The 16957-nt window shown below is 37.6% G+C and overlaps 1 protein-coding gene across 1 annotated transcript in view; it reads left to right on the forward strand.

The window, feature by feature from the left end:
* LOC103798245 (chromosome unknown open reading frame, human C5orf42) overlaps positions 1-16204 on the forward strand; it is a gene marked incomplete at its 5' end in the record, with an annotated part of 48490 nt that extends 32286 nt beyond the window's left edge. The window contains 14 exon segments of the mRNA XM_009070496.1: positions 715-844; positions 2757-2877; positions 3356-3448; positions 4377-4489; positions 4745-4943; positions 5156-5403; positions 6573-6666; positions 7355-7522; positions 9011-9041; positions 10224-10386; positions 12631-12692; positions 13093-13310; positions 15498-15667; positions 16064-16204. Of these exon segments, the coding sequence (XP_009068744.1) occupies positions 715-844; positions 2757-2877; positions 3356-3448; positions 4377-4489; positions 4745-4943; positions 5156-5403; positions 6573-6666; positions 7355-7522; positions 9011-9041; positions 10224-10386; positions 12631-12692; positions 13093-13310; positions 15498-15667; positions 16064-16204 (1951 nt within the window).
* Between the last annotated feature and the right edge of the window lie 753 nt (positions 16205-16957).

A 16957-nucleotide genomic window follows, 5' to 3' on the forward strand; every position in this document is an offset into this window, starting at 1 on the left:
TTGCTGAGTATGCCGATTGATTGCACAAGCAGTTAAAGCAGTTTGCTTAAGCTGATTACCTATCATTGTCCTGTTCTCACAGAATGTTGATAGAATGTTCTAGAATAGAACACTTCCAGTTATGATGCACTTCACTCTGGCATTTGGGAGCACAGGCTCAATCAAGATGACTCTTTCACTCTTACGGTGGAAAAAATTTGCTACACGCGTAACTCAGATGAAGTCTAGAATACGTGTTTTGATATTATCTGCAGAAATGCTTGAAGCTGCAGTTGTTTTCTTACAACCTGCTTATCACATATTAAAGAAGAATTGCCACTTTTTGAGTAAAATAGTTAATTAGAAAGTTTCTACAGTACCTGAAGTTTGTTTCTTACAGATTCCTTACAGGCATTTTGTGTAGCAATTACTGATTATACACAAAATACAGATGTAGGATGTTATGTGGTCTGTCATATTTAATATAAATAGTTTATTAAACAATTAACAGATCTTAGCGTGATAGTATTTTTATGAGTTCCTACAACTTTATGTAGATTTCAGGTAGGCAAAAATAGTGTCCTGGACTGATCTGTATGCGACAGTTCTGTTTATCTTTTCTATCTTTATTTAAATGCATACTTCTTAATAGTAATAGTCTTAGAGAAAAGTGAGAGCTATTTTTATTATTGCAGTGCACTTCTTATTCTTTATCCATAATTGATATCTCAACAGAAAAAAGAGGCGTAATAAGAAGCAAATGAAAGAGAAGGAGAAGGAGAAGAAACCAAGTGTGTCCTTCCGCCCAGAGGACTCGATTATCAGTATCAATGACACAGCAATGGTTGATGAATCAGGGACTGGGGTACAGAATGTTGTTTTCCTCTTTGCCTTTTTCCATTCAAGTATTAACAGAAAAGAATGAAGCAGGAACTGTAAACCAAAACGATAATGTAAATCTCTTCCAGATTCTAGTCTACAAACAGTGTACATATTTTCAGTTCATATACTTGCAAATTTCATGAACAGGGCATTTATTTTTGCAAAGTATTCCAAGGTTGCTTTTGTTTCTTCTGAAACATGAGCTTGTCTGTTTTGATAGGATATTAATCTGTATGTATATTTACAGTAAACGCATACCAAAATGTTAAAAAAAATGAATTATATTTAGCCTAGTAGTAATGCTAGGACAAATGACCTCCCTTTTCATGGGAGGCTAGATGGATGACAGTACAAGAGTAAGGATAGAGAGCATGAGATATCAGTTCTGTCTCTGCCCAGAAACTGAGAGAAGCAAGTCTTCATCAAGCTTCATTTTGATTTATGCACTTTTACTTTCCAGTTGCTGAGGCCTTTTTGATACCTTTTGTGGGTTTTCCTTGCAAGTGCCAGGTTTCAAGCTAGAACACTACCAAATTAAAAGCTAGTTCACTACCCAGAGCAGCAGGCTCTATTTCTGGTCCATACCCTACCTTCTTTGAGACTTCACTGTCCAGCACAGCAGCTGGAGAACCTCACCAGACCTAGGAGATGTTAATTATGGTACAGCAGAGAGAGCACATACTCAGGAGTAAGAAATTTATGTTACTGCAGATCACCCCAAGGAACATATGAGAATATCACATAGTCAGTAGTTCCACTGAGTTGGAACAAATCAGAAGAATTAAAAAAAGGGGTAAGAAAAGTAAATGACAATGATCTGGGTTTTTTTCCACCAAATCATTACTCACACAAAGTATATTGGATAGTTACAGGATCAAGAAGCTTTTAATCTGCATTGGAACTATTTTTAAAGATGATTCTTTCTTTCCTCATATTAGGGTCACCAAACAAAATCAACATCTTACCTTCAAGATGATTTTTTCATCTCAGTGGGCAAGTACAAGTCTTTTTAATGCTTTGAGTGCTTAAAGATAAATATCAAGGAACATAAATTGTTAGATACCGAAGGAAAACTCATCAGGATGTTAGAAACTCAGATCATGCAGTCTGTGGGCAGTACAGTTTAATGGCTTATGAGATCTTTCCCAGACCTTCCAGGATGTGCAAGAGATATTTGGAGTTTAAGGATAGTCAGTTTTTAGGGGATTAGTGTGGAGAGATGGAGGCAAATTTATGATCTTATATCAACTATCTGAAGACTCAGACTAGCTCTCCTGAAAATTACAGAAATACTTCAATTTTACGTAAAAATGAGTGGTAGTCTTTTATTCATGTTTGTAAACAATGAAGTTAATGAAATCATAATGGTATGTTGAGTGAATTTCAGTAACTGTGGTTCATGGTGATTTCTGTTCATGTGATTTATCAGGATGATGCTGTAAACAATCTTTGAAATCCTAAATCAGTTTCTTTATTTTTAAAATATATGATTCCAAATTTATTTGCCTGCATATTCTAATTACACAAAATTTAAAGCTCTTTTAAAAAGAAACTCAGTGTTTACAATGTCTGTAGCTTGCAAAATGAAGACCATACCTGTGGAAAGATTTGCTTCTTTCTAGTGTGTAAATGCAGGACAATATTTAGTCTGTTGCAGGGTAGAATGCAATCTATTCTCAGAAATTTGGACTTAGAAAATGTTGACTTGCAAACCTCTGTAGAAATACCAATAAAGAAATAAGTAGGTCGCACAAGCTCTTCTTGAAATCATTCATGAGGTATGCTTGGAGAAAAGTTAAAATTATCTGTCAGAAATGCAAAGAAAAAAGTGTTTGATCCCATAGTTTTGAGTTGATATAATTGTTTTCAAGGATATCTAATTCTTGTATTTATAGACACCTATTTTGTATTGTCACATTTCAGACACAGTTACTACTTCAGCAGATCTACATTATATGGCTTCTGTAGGAAAAAAACCGGCAGAAACTCAAGATGCAAGTACAAATACTCCCCCAGGTACGTGCTGCCTGTGTGACCTACAGCAGTCAGCTGTTTCTGGTGTTGCTTCTTGTTAATTGTGATGTTTGGTCAGTTTCCAAAATGCAGTAAGATTGTAAAGGGAAAAGCAGTTTTTTTGTGCTCTAACTTTGTTTCAAAGCGAATTAAACCAGAGGATACTGGAGTGTGAATTGCAAAATGTTAGTTAAAGTAATTATAAATAAAAATATTATTGATACAACTATGCAAGAGTCTCCCCATGCTTCCTGTAACTCAGTTCTGCTGTGACTATTTCCCTAAAGCTCCTTTTAACTTGACTTTCTCTAAACGCACTTTAGCCACTGTGCCACATGTGACTGAAATTGTTTCCCTGCCTCTTCCCCCAACTTTTTTTGATTGTCAGATAACAAATCATAAATGTACATTCAGATGATGCTGTTAGTATCTTTAAGTTTCTTGAATACATGCATTTTTGTCTTGTTTTTTTCCAATCAAGTGCTCGAACCTTATCAGGATCACATAATCAGTGATGGAAATGAGGTTTCAGAAGTTCAAGAACATGAGCCAGTCATGTCTATTCCTGTGTCAGGTGTGGCCTCTCTCTCTTTATTTCATTTCCTGTTTGGGAAGTCTATAAAAATACTACAATTTTAACATGAGTTTTGTAAATGAGGTAGCTTAATGCAGGGTGCAGGTAACATGCTAATTTATTTGACTTCTTGACACCCAAGCAAAGTAACTGTAAAAATGTTTATTAAATGTTTGGTTGGGATTTTTCGTGGTGCAGTGTACATATGCCTTTTTATTCCTGTATGAGGAGGGTTTTTTGTGGATATTAGTGCTGCTTAATCTCAGGGATTTTGTGTAATGTAGACCAAATGAACTGACCAGTGGGATGTTAAAACAGATTACAGCCCCACATGAAATAAAGCTGAAGTAGCTCAGCTAATTATGCAGTTGTTCCATGCATCTGCTGAGTTGTGTAATAAGCTAGATGCAGGTTAAAATGTTACGGTCTCAGGTAGGAATTTCATTCTCAATCAGTGATCTTTTAGGTCAGTTTGTAGAAGGAAAAATAGAGGGCAACTTTGAATTTGTGCTAAAGATGATCTGTTTTGGTTTGGGTTTTCTCTCCCCATTTTAAAAATGTTAATAAATTGAAGTATGCAGATTTCAGTGCATAAGTATTTTCCCTATGGTACCAAGTGATCATATTAATTTATTATTATTCAATAGTGTTGTTCTGTTTGAAGATAACTTTACTGCATCACATGACTTATATGCATATAGTTTTACTAGAGGTCTTTCCAGCTGAGTAATAAAATTTCTTTGGATCAAGTATAGACTTTTCTTTTTCTAACCTAGTCAGGAGGGACTTGGAAATTAATAGCAGTTCAGACTGTAGCTTAATCAAAGCTTTTCTTATCATCTAGAGAATGTGGAGCTGTTTCCAAATAGTCTGAACTTTTGTGACTTTTACCTTAAATATGATACTGACTATTATAATTTTCTTGCAGAATCATCTAGTTCCCCAGCGATATTACCACCAGACATGCATTTAAACCTGAGATTCCCCACTGAAGTGGATGAGAGACCTTTGCCATCCTTTCTGTCAGATGCACCTGACCTGGTTAGTGATCCAGTGTACATATGGTTAAAATGCATTTTAAGTATGCTGTTGGTATTGACATCATGAATTTGGATTCTGTTTATATCTGTATAAGTCAGTTGTACAATTCCATAGGGACGATTGTAGTTACTTTGTCTCCAGAATGAAAAGCCTTTCAGCTCAAAGTGGTAACACATGAAATGGTTAACAATGCACTGTAAACAATTTATTGAAAGCACTTCCTGTATAATTCTTTATGATCTTGTTGTTATTTAGCATGAACATGAATATATCAGTGTGATTGACATTGAAGACAGTGACATCCTTAATGATTTGCCCATGATACCCGAGTCTGCAGAAGAGATAGCTACTGCGCAGCAAAATGTGAAGCTGGAAATTCCATCTACTGCAAAACTTCATCACATAGCAGCTTCTGTTACTGATGCAATTCCACCTGAGGTGCTTCAGAAGCAAGGTAAACCATTTCATTTATAAATCTGAACAAAAAGCCATACACTTTTGTTGTAACTCTCAGAAAACCTGCAGCCTTTCCCCAGTTAACCTCCTTTGTGACCATTCATGCCTCCCAAAACACAGATAGGTAAAGCAGAGCTATGCCTAATTACTTGCACTATTTAGATGTTTGCAGTTTATTCAATTATGTTGGTGCATTCTTTTTTTTTTCAGTTCAAGATGATCATCAGAAAAATGTATCAAGCCAAGTGCAAAAGACAGATAAGTCAGATTCTGCTATAGATCATATAACTTGGAGCATACTACATGAAGATGTCAGAACTCTTCCTTGTTCAGGGCTTCCATCCAAAGTTATTGGCAGAGGATACTCTTCCACAAAGCAGCAGGAAATGGATATGCAGTTACAGACCCTACAGAACATCACAGAAAATATGGAGAAGGATTTCAGAAATGCCAGACTGGTGAGTTCTGACTGCTTACAGGGTTTTTTTTAAACAGCTTATTTTGTAAATTTTCTCAGCAAAAGGCAAAACATACATTTCAGAATAATGTGTTCTCAAATATGCTTAGTATCAGTTGAGAGAGATTGAGAATAATACAGAGTTTTTTCACATTTAGTGGCAGATCTGTTGGCTGACATGTTTGCTTACAATGGACCAAGTGCTGGACAGAACGGTGATGTTATCAGTGAATGGGCAGAATATATTTCATTTCTGTGTAATTGGAAAAATGGAATAGCACATGAGTTTAGGCTGAGCAGGAGGACGTTTTGGCAAAGATTCCTGCAATTGTGCCTCTGCACATTATGATATGGCTATTTCTGGAACATGTTCCTATTTGTATCATAAATATTTGCATTTTTACCAGCTATAGGGAAGTAAAATAAAAGCATTTACATTTAAATGCATTGTATTAGTTATTACACTAAGGTGGATTATTTAATCACTTATATTCTTCATCAAGGTTGTTATCTAAGTCAGATTTTTGAAAGCCTGTAGTGAAAAAACATCTTCACATATCCTGCATTTGTTCCAACATTTCACTGTGTTTAGGTTTTAAAACTTCTGGATATCTGAAGATAAACCCATTTTCTTTTTTGTCTTTTTTTGAGTTCATACTAGTTTGTCATTGCTTTTATAATGATTTCTCATGTATTAGATATCAGGTATAAGGCTTGTTCTTTTTGAGAGTAATGTTCCTTAAAATGTCTCAATTTATGTGAGTCAGTTTTAGTTTTCACTTTCTAGTTTTAAACTTCAGGAAACTTCTGATTTGTGAGTATTATGGAAATATCTTGGTTTCCATGGATTTTGGATAAGAAAAGTATCTACTTAAAAATAAGGTGATCTGTAAGAATAAAACTGTTGACACAAATAATACAGTTTATATGTATTTTTCTCGAAGTAAGGGTCCACAGGATTGAACTCCAAAGGTGAAATTAATCTACTTGAGCTACTTTGATTCCTGAACTGCTGTTTGGTTTTGAATCAGAAAACTAGAATAAAATATTTATAAGATTCCAAAGGAAAAAATCTTATGCAAAGTAGACTTTACGTGTGTATCTGTGGTGTAACTCTCAGAAATGCCTTGAAAAAATTATCATTACAGAGTTTTTGGGTTTCATTTACAGTTAGTGAAACTAATAGAAGATTTTGAAATGGCTGAGAATTCAGACCTTGGTGCTCCTTCTTTCTTACCTGATGCTGCTGGAGTCACTAGTGATGGTATGTGCTCGGTTAACAGGAGGATAATAAATTTGCAATTGATTATTAAACTTAACTGACTTTTACGGGACTTCTAAAACTATGTATTTCTATTGTATCATGAAATCAAAACATGGCACTTATGAGTACATTGCTCACTGATGTAAAAGGATATGAAATTTGTCCTCAGTTGAGGTTTTCATATATATAAAGGTTTTTTTCTGCATCTTTGGTGGCTATTGAGTTGTAGTATCTACTGATTTTATCATCAGTTTAACTGTTGCCTATAGCAGATGTATGGAATGATTTACTGTTTATATAACAAATGGCTATATAGTACCTGCTTATAGCTACTGTACTGTGCCAAGAACATAGTCTAATCTACTTATGGAGTTAATACAAAGCCAAGTGATAGAACCAAGTCATGTCTATATCTGTGTCCATACGTAAGGCAATATGTAACATATCCATTAGCCTCACACAGAGCAACTCTTAGTGCAGTGTTTTTCTTGTCGTGTGCACGACTGGTACACACATCACAGCTCTGAAGTGCCCTTTCACAGGTAGGCACAACTGATCCAGGTTCAGGTTGTTGTAGGTTTGACAGATAAACTAAAGATGCCACTAGCAAATATATGTGAGTGATAGTTTTTGCATTGTGAGAATTTTTCATTGGTCTGCGCTAATTACTGTATTATTTTTTCCACAGCATCGGAACGTTATCTGACAAACATGATTTTTGAAGATGTCACAGGTGATCAAAAGGAGGGCTTAAACTTGGAATGCCCTGTTCCCAGCTATACTACAGTGGAAGTACATTCTCCTGCCTTTGTAGCCTTGGCTTCTGACTTTCCCAGTGGTGTGAAGTCATCTTCTGGTATAACCTTTATTGTATATTTTTCCTGTTTGCGCCTTTTAAAAATAAGTAAACCTTTTCTTCCTGGTGTAATACTTCCATATATATATGTATGTATGAGAAAGAATATATACAGAGTATATATAAAGAAAAAAAAATAATATATATATATGCACAGAATGTTATGTAATACCAACAAGCTCATTAAAGTCAGTCTGCATTATTTAGAATAGCTTCATTGACAATGAGTTTGTAAGTTACATGACAGAACAGTATCACTAAGCTTTGAAAACAGTCCACAGTGAGTCATTCTTGCTCTCAAACTCACTCTTATTGGAAGAAAACATGTAACTTAGGGTCTCTTTCTGAAACCTATCACTGTGGTGATTTGTACTGATTTAGTTAGGTGACTATAAACCAGCACAGTGTCAGAGAACATCAGAGCTTCCTCCAAAAACTGTCTTTATCTTCTCTGTCATCTTCCTATGCCTAAAAAGGTGAGATCTCAAATCCAGTACATATCAGCAAAATAAATTGGTAACTACTGGCTGTGTCCTTAAACATTATTTTGTGAAGTCTATTTCATTTTGCAAAGTGAGAGTAAATTGAGTAAATTCATTTTTTCCCATTATGAAGACTACAATAACATTAAAGGGAAGAGGAAAAATCACTCTGCAAGCAACCTGTTGCCTGAGTTTAAAAATGTAGTGTCTTATTTTGTCTGTGTATTGCCTGCATTGCTCACAGTCAGGCTTCTAAAAATGCTACATACTTTGTACAAGTGAACATGCATTTACAGTCACTTTTGCAGCAGCCTGTCATAATAGGTGTTAAAACATGGTTCCTGTATCTGTATGCATCACAAGTAAATCTGAACTAGTATACACACCCAGATAATTTTGAAAATAGTAAATAAAACAGTAAAAAAAGCCAGAAAAATTTTGAAAATAGTAATACAGTTTTTTTCTATATAATAAACTTGTTACTTGCAAGCTAAGAAAACTATAGATGATACTAAATTACAACTACAACTTTTTCAGATGTTGAGTTTAGTTTAGGAGGGAGAGCAGTGTTCTTACTTCCAAGGCATTCATACTGCTCTTCAGTTGCATCTTCTGAATTCCAGGCTTCTGAGTGTCTGGCTTCTTCAAGTAAGTGTCAGTCATTAATTTTCCATGAGAAGCTGTATAATTAATTGGAACAGAGAATTTCCAGTTAGTTGGTCATGGCAGAAAACTGGCAACAGTGATATCATCTTCCTAGCAAAACTATACATGTCAGTCAGGGAGCTGTTAATTAATGTTCTCTGGAGGCTCTCTGCTAACCTGGCAGTAAGTGACATGTTCTCTCACAGGCCATTAAGCCTGTATAAAATATAATTATTTTTTTTAATGTCAGCTTATCCAGGTTGATACATTTCTGTATTTTATCCCACAGGATTTTTAACACGTGTGATTAGTTTGTGTACAAATGCAAGGGTTTTATTAATAAGGATTGTTTCTGTTTCAGGCTCTCACATATGGAGAGATCTACGTGATAGGTATGTGTTCTTGAGACTGGTTTTGGTGAAAATCTGTTTGCCAAAAAGGGAACTGTCAGGTTGGACTCATCACTTAATAAAAATCAAGACATTCAGACATTCATTTTCAAACTGAATGAAAGCCCTTTCGTTAGCTACTTTCAGGCATTTATTCTGACTTTAGTAGTGCCTGCTATATTGCTTTATGCAAAAGCTGCAGAACCATTCAAAGTTTTTTTCTAGTTACAAGTAACAGAGCTACCAATGTAGATGGTGCTACTGTCTGTGCACATTGGTTATTTCTCCTATTTGCAAATCACTTTCTTCAACAACATACATACAACTGCTGCTAGTAGCTGTCTACTGAGGCCAGCTATCACCAGAAAGTTTTAGGTGTTACTGTATGAAAAGTGTAAAGCAACAGAGTGAAGATTGTAAAACTGGAGTGAGCCTATGCATTAAATATAATGGTCCTACATATGTATTTTTTACTGCTAGCTGCTGTTAGTTTTCTAGATCTAGTAGAAAACAGTAGCTCCATTGGAGCTGAGCTTTACAAAAATACAAGCTAAAAAACTCTCTAGGTAATACCATTGGTGTTTTTTCTTATGTGTTAGTTAAATTGTTTTAACCTTGGTTTTCCAGGTTCAGTTCAGCCAGTGGACTGGGGCCTTCTAAAGCATTTCTGATAGACAGAATAGAAACTTCCTGTCAGTGGCACAGCAGCTTCAGTAGCTTCCAACCTCAGAGTCCAGCTTGTCATGCTCCCCTCCCTGCCGGAGATTTCTACGCCTTCCTGGCTGTCAGTTATTAAATCAGCGGTGTTCTTTCCTGAGATAGATAAAAGTGACATCTATTTCCTACTCCTGTATGTGATACTAGTTACTGACAAGTCAAAAAATACAGCTGTTCAGGATGGCAGTCAGTTGCATTGGTGCCACAGTTCACACCAACGTAAGCTTTGGTGCTATTATCCAAATGTACTGGACAACTCGAAAAAAGTATTAGGAAGCATCTTGAAAATGAGTTGTGTGCCAGGAGTTTATGAAGTTAAATTTTGCAAAAGAAATTCCTCCTCTTGTTCATTACTTAGGCTTTCAGCTGAGTCAGAATTTTAAATGGATTGCAGTATTTTTATTACATCGTGTAGTTCCCATTGTTTGCAGGATGTGCTAGATCATTTCCTATTTCCATTGCCCTTAGGGTTCATGATTCTGCTGCTGGACATCCTCGAAAAACAGAAAAGGAGAGGAAAGAGATACAAACATGGATGAAAAGAAAGCAAAAGGAAAGAATGAGAGAATATTTGAAGAAACTGGATGAACAAAGACAGAAAGAACGTAATCCATTTAATCTAAGAAGGAATGTGGTAAGAATAATGGGTATCTTGAAGAGTAAACGTTACATATTGTACTAGATTTGATTATTCAGGTTAGATAATATAAAGGCTGACTGATTTTTTCCCCCCCTTGTTTTAAAGTTGGATTTTTAGATATATAATTTTATTTTATTGGAACTGGCCATAGTTGTGTCAGAAGACACCAGTAAGGAAAACACACTACTGTTCTAAACAAGATGACAGTTGGCTGCAGGTGACAATTACAGTGTATAGTCTCTTGACTGTAATGGATGCAGCTGTAACATTCGTTGATGAGAGACGTATTTCCTCAGAGAGTGATAGCTACAGCAGTTGTTAAAGATGTGTTTGCATTACATCTTGTTTCATCTTCCCGTGCACCTCCCAAAAACCTCCAAAGGGAGAGTTCAGATGCTAAGCATCCTTTACAGCCCGGTAGGATACCAAGGGCAGCCATCGCTGTCCTTACAGAATCACTTAGGTTGGAAAAGACCTCTGAGGCCATCAAGTCCAACCTATGGCCTAACACCACCATGTCAACTAGACCATGGAACTAAGTGCCACATCCAGTTGTTTCTTCAACACCTCCAGGGACAGTAACTCCACCACCTCTCTGGGCAGTCTATTCCAGTGTCTGATCACGCTTTCTGTGAAGAGATTCTTCCTAATGTTTAATCTAAACCTCCTCTGGCACTTGAGGTGATATCCTCTCATCCTCTCACTAGTTGTATGGGTGAAGACACTGACCCCCACCTAGCTACAATGTCCTTTCAGGTAGTTGTAGAGAGCAATAAGGTCACCCCTGAGCCTCCTCTTGTCCAGGCTAAACAGCCCCAGCTCCCTCTGCTACTCCTCAGTAGACTTGTGCTCCAGACCTTTCCCAGCTTCACTGCCTTTCTCTGGACTCACTCCAGCACCTCAATCTTCTTCTTCAAGTGAGGGGCCCAAAAGTGGACACAGGACTCCATGTGTGGCCTCACCAGTGCCCAGTACAAGGGAACAATCACTGCCCTGGTCCTGCTGACCACAGTATTGCTGATACAGGCCACAATGTCACTGGGCACCTTTTGCCTCCTAGGCACACTGGCTCATATTCAGCTGCTGTCAACCAGCACCCCCAGGTCCTTTTCCACTGGGCAGCTTTCCAGCCATTCCTCTCCCAGCTTGTAGCACTGCATGGGGCTGTTGTGACCCAAGGGTAGGACCTGTCACTTCACCTTGTTGAACCTCATATCACTGGCCTTGGCCCATCAATCCGATCTGTCCAGATCCCTCTGCTGAGGTTTCCTACCCTCCAGCAGATCAGCACTCCCACCCAACTTGGTGTCATCCATGAATTTACTAAGAGTAGACTCAATTTTCTTGTTCAGATCATCAGTAAAGATATTAAACAGGACTGGGCTCAATACTAGTCCCTGGGGGACACCACTAATTAATGGACACCAACTGAATGCAGCACCATTCACCTCCACTCCCTGGGCCTGGCCAGGAGCTCTATTGGTTTTAACTCCAGCAGCAAACATGCAACACACACAAGTTTCATATTACTAAATAATTCCATTGTATTCAATTTTAGAAAGAGTAGCAGATACCATCTATGTGAAATACGGTATTTCCCCTGGGGTTTAAACAGTCTGTCAGAATTGAAGTGGGCTGGTCTTTTGTACACGTGTAGAGAGACGTGACTCAAGAAAAATGGATCTTCTCTCCCTTTCCTGTATTTACAGCCCTAAATACCTAACTGATGCTTTTGTTATAGGCTTTTCTCGTGAAATCATTAGATGGAAGGATTCTTAGCTTTTCATGGGTGGCTTGGGTTGGTTTGGGGTTTTTCTAGAAGCATTAAAAAAATGCAAATTCTACTCTGGCAAGCACAGGTCAAAGTGCAACCTTGTCCTATTTTCTAATTTAGTTCTTACTAGGAATGTCACTAATCTTTAGGACACTGAAGGTGAGGCCATTTAAAACTTTGAGCTTGACAGCGGACACGTCTCTTAGGAATGTCAATATTTCAAGCATATGAACTATGGAAAATGGGACTGTAAGCTTTCAGTATATTTTCAGAGACTGGAAGGTTGTAGAGACAATCTTACCTGCATTTCCTGGTGGGACCATAGGCTTTCATATTGGTTTTCATCTTGAAGTGTGTCTTAAACAGTAACTTTTGAGTCAAAAAGTACATTTTATGAGTGAGAGATCGGAATAAGACCACAGTACATAATAAGTTAATGATTATTATACTTTCTTACACAGCATCATAGGCTTACTTCAAAGGATATTAGAGCCTTACAGAAGAAGAAAGAAGAAAAAGACAGGTAAGTTGCTATAAATATAACTCGTGATATCCTTATTTATGTCTTAATCTTTCAGTCTTGAGGAAGAGGTCGATTTAATATCTTATCTATGAAATTTCAGACATGAATAACATTTCAGCCAAAAGCCTAAATAATCTCTGTTTGGATTATTTGAACATCTTTCCTCCTTTGACTGTATTTTTTGCTTTCCAAATACCATAGTTTCTTTTCTTCTCCAAAACTGACTCATTCTTTCTGTCAAACCCATTGGTAAGAAATGTTTTAACTTTTTGCTAATGATCTTAAAATTTTCTGTGAAATTGCAGGCAAATGTTCTTCCTGTAGCCTTGCAAGACTCACAAGTCAGCTGCAATTAAATGAGTGATAGCATGAGGTCATGTGTAATGTTGTTTCTCCGTAGAGCCCTGCTGTCTGAACATCACAGTGCGAGAATATCAGAGGCCCTTTTTCTGATGAGTGAAATGTTATCTGACACAGTGGTGTTACCAGCAAATAAACCATTGTCCAGAACAACGTCACCTCAAGTGCGATCAGAAAGGAGCAGAGTTGCTGCCAAACCCAGCTTTGGGCACAAAGTACAGCGTTTCACCCCAGCTCTTGGTTTAACACAGCCCAGGGGTAAGAGCAGAACTTTCTTCATGAAGGCACATACTGAACATGATCTTCAAGTTACTGCTAGATTTTTGGGAGGGAGGAACTTTAATACCTGTGAAGAAAAACAGAGTTAAAATCCTGGAGGTTTTCTGTCCTGAGGTTTTTTAAACTGTGCTATCATTGACCTGTTAAATGAGGAGAGTTACCTTTCCTTATCACCCCTCTTTAAACCCAAAGTGGCTTAAATTGCCATAGCTATTGTGTAATCCAGGCAGCAAGCTTGTAGATGAAAACTTTCAAACATCTTTGAGTATATTTGATCTGCATTTAAAAAAGGAAGTGCTTTGTCTTTCCAGGAAATACCTGTGTGGTCCTACAGAAAAGTACTTCCAGAGGAAGACTGAGAAATACTACAAAGTGTCCTGTTAATTCTAGACAATGTAAGTTACATACAGAAATGGCACAGTGCTGTTCAGCTACATAACACAGGGGGAAAATAAGACACAGAGAACACGTTTCAGAACGTGTTCTCTTCTTCAGAATGTGGAGATGACTGACAGGGACCTCCTCAGTGTGTATAAGTATCTGAGTGGAGGATGTCAACATGACAGAGGCAGGCTCTGCGCAGTGGTGCCATGTGGTGGGACAAGAGACGATAGGCAGAAACTGATGTGCAGGAATACAGGGAATATGAGGAATGCACCTGAATATGAGAAAGAACTCTTTTACTGTGCGAGTGACCAAGCACTGGAGCCGATTGCCCAGAGAGGCTGTGGAATTTCCTTCACTAGAAATATTCAAGAACCACCTGGACACAATCCTGTTCCATGTGCTCTAGAATGGCCCTGCTTGAGTAGAGAGGTTGGACCAGATGACCCACTGTGGTGCCTTCCAACCTGAGCCATTCTGTGAATACATTCTGTGTACAATTTGTGCAACACTGGTCTCAGTTACAGCACTAGAATACCTTAGAACACACTAGAAGAATAATAATTTTTCCCCACATAAAAATCCTTTTAAATAGAAACTTGTGAAATACTTTTAGCAGTCCCCTCTGTGTAGCTCTTGAATGGTTTTACCCAGAATGCAGTTTGAAGATTACTCAGACAAAAGTGATAGATTTCAGTGAATACCTGAAACATGTTATGAAATCATGAGGGACAGAGGTTTTGAGTCAGTCTTTCAGCTGAAACCCACAGATTGGCAGACCAGGACAACTATCGTGCCTCTCCCGTACCTTTCTTTACTGCTTACTCTCTGAGCTCTTTAAAGTAAGAGTTGTCTTTGTATCCCTCTGTACAGTATCTACGTAAGATATGATTTTGTAATAATGTTAGCATAGAAAAATTTATGAATATACTTTACCAGAAAATCCCTTTGGATTTTAGTGATCCTTTTTTTCATGACTGTCTGCATAGATCTGAATCCACAACAGTTTCCTCTAATCAAATTTGTTAACAGATAAAGTACTTGTTAATAACAGTAGTATTTCTATTCAGATAGAAAAAGAACGAGGAGAGAATCAGTCTAAAATTTAGGAAACAGTGTGGGTTCATTCCACTTTGCCTTACACCAGCATTACACAAGTGGCATAATTTGGATAGTCAAATGTCAATTTATTTGAGTTGGCAATGCATGGAATCAAGAGAAGCAATAGTAAGCAGATAGGCATTTTTCCTAAATTCTTCAATCCCCTCTACACATGTGGGAAGTAATTTTCATCCTCCTTTCCATGAATTATTTTTTGAAACTATGTACAGGTTGATCTTTCTCTGATTTCCTGACACCTTTTTATATCTTTTCTTCTCACATATCCCATCACTAGGTTTCATTAAAATGTCATGTCTTCTAGGAGGCATAAATCCAGGATTTATGTGGTTTTAGTCCTCTGTCAAATAATGAAGCAATGTCCCATTTTTGAGAGACTGCATTCAGAACCTGGATGCTGTGGGCACCATGTATAGTCCTATTCCACTTTTGTGTTCTGCCCTGGAAAGGCAGTTCAGAGCGTGAGGCTGGAAGGGACTGGCAGCCTTTTCTCACCATAACCCTACATCAGCTCCAGGTAGCAAGGCATGCTGTTCTTACATGGACTTAGACACAGCTTTAGTTCTTAAAACCTGGGGCTTCCATTCTTGGAAATTTTCAAGAGATTCAGAAGAAAACAGCAAGATGTGTTACAGTGCTATGATTGGCTTGTTTTCTTCTCAGCTGCTGAGTACAGGGTAAGCAGAACCTCCAAACAAAAGCCTCCACAGGTTGCCACTGAAGTTCAGACAGAAGATGTGGATCAAGAATCTGATCGAGATGTAGTAAGTCCTTGGACTGTGCCTGATGATATCCAGAGAATACTTCAAGATACTCATGACTCCATTTTTCAGGTAGATTATTCACTTATTCTAGGAATTACTGATACTTGTGATTTAACATACTGTTTACTTCTGTTTTGTTTAAAAAGTGGTTCTCTGTTCAGAATGTGGGTAGGATAGATACAGAGGGACATAAATGATGCTGGTTCAACACATTCTGTCTTTACAAGAGCAAAGTCATTCTTACGAGCCTTGAAATTTAATGTTCTTTATAACAACTGTATAGACACATTATCTGTCCAGGCAACAGATTAGTGGGAGTGCAGAAATAGGAAAATAAATATATTTGTTGCAGCATAATCACATAGGCACATAACTTGATCAGGGTGCGTTTGAAAGGAGTGGAATCATTTCTACTGTCCATGAATGATGTGCAGTGATTCAGCTCATCTTCTCTTCCTCCAGTAGGCCTCTGCACTGTCCCCCATGGGTTTCTCTCCTCTTGGCAGTATCAACACTGACAGTGTTTCGGAGAGCACAGGAAGTATCCTCAGCAAGCTGGACTGGAATGCAGTGGAGGCTGTGGTAGCAGATGTGGAAGACAAGTGAAAGTTTCTCAACCACTGTGCACTTCCAAACAGTTGGTGGTGTTTGGTTTCATTTTTACAAGTGTTAATTGTTCTGCTTAAAATGGATTCAGGTTTGGTTTGGTTTCCTTCCTAAGCAGCATGGAAACTTTGTTTTCAATCTTGCCTAGATGAAACATGTTCCTTAACATGTAGTTTGGTTTGATATATCTTCAGGTCAGCAAGAACTAAATACAGCTGGTAAAGGCAGACCAACAGTCTTAAACAGGTCTGGGTCAACAACTTTACATACACACAAAAATGTTATTCTGTTTTAAAAACACAACTGTTTTACCTTTGTGTTTAATATTTAACATCATTATGAAGTTATTTTTGTAATACATAGTTGTGATTTAATAAAAGTAAATTTGTTAGTTTCTGCTATACACATGGAGCAATATTACTCTCTGTACCACTAGGACTGTGTGTGTGCACATGCACTACCCTCATATCTTAAACCTGACTAATGTCTACAATAGGTCAAAGAAATCACAGAGGAGTTTGAATGATTGATGGTGCAAATAGTAAATGAAACACATTCTGTTAGGAAAGCCAGACAGCACTACAAGCCAAAGAACAAGTACTTAGTGGGGCAAGGAACAATATCACTGTTCATCCATCCATGTCATTCTGTTGTTTAGAACTCTAGCAGCACCCAGAGGTTTGTAGAAAAATTTCCTGTGTGTTCCGTGACTGTCAAGTACTTGCGGTAGTTGGAACAGGTGCAGCTGTGGGG

Source organism: Acanthisitta chloris, unplaced genomic scaffold (genome assembly GCF_000695815.1).
Source record: "Acanthisitta chloris isolate BGI_N310 unplaced genomic scaffold, ASM69581v1 scaffold1012, whole genome shotgun sequence".
Taxonomy (NCBI): Eukaryota; Metazoa; Chordata; class Aves; order Passeriformes; family Acanthisittidae; genus Acanthisitta; species Acanthisitta chloris.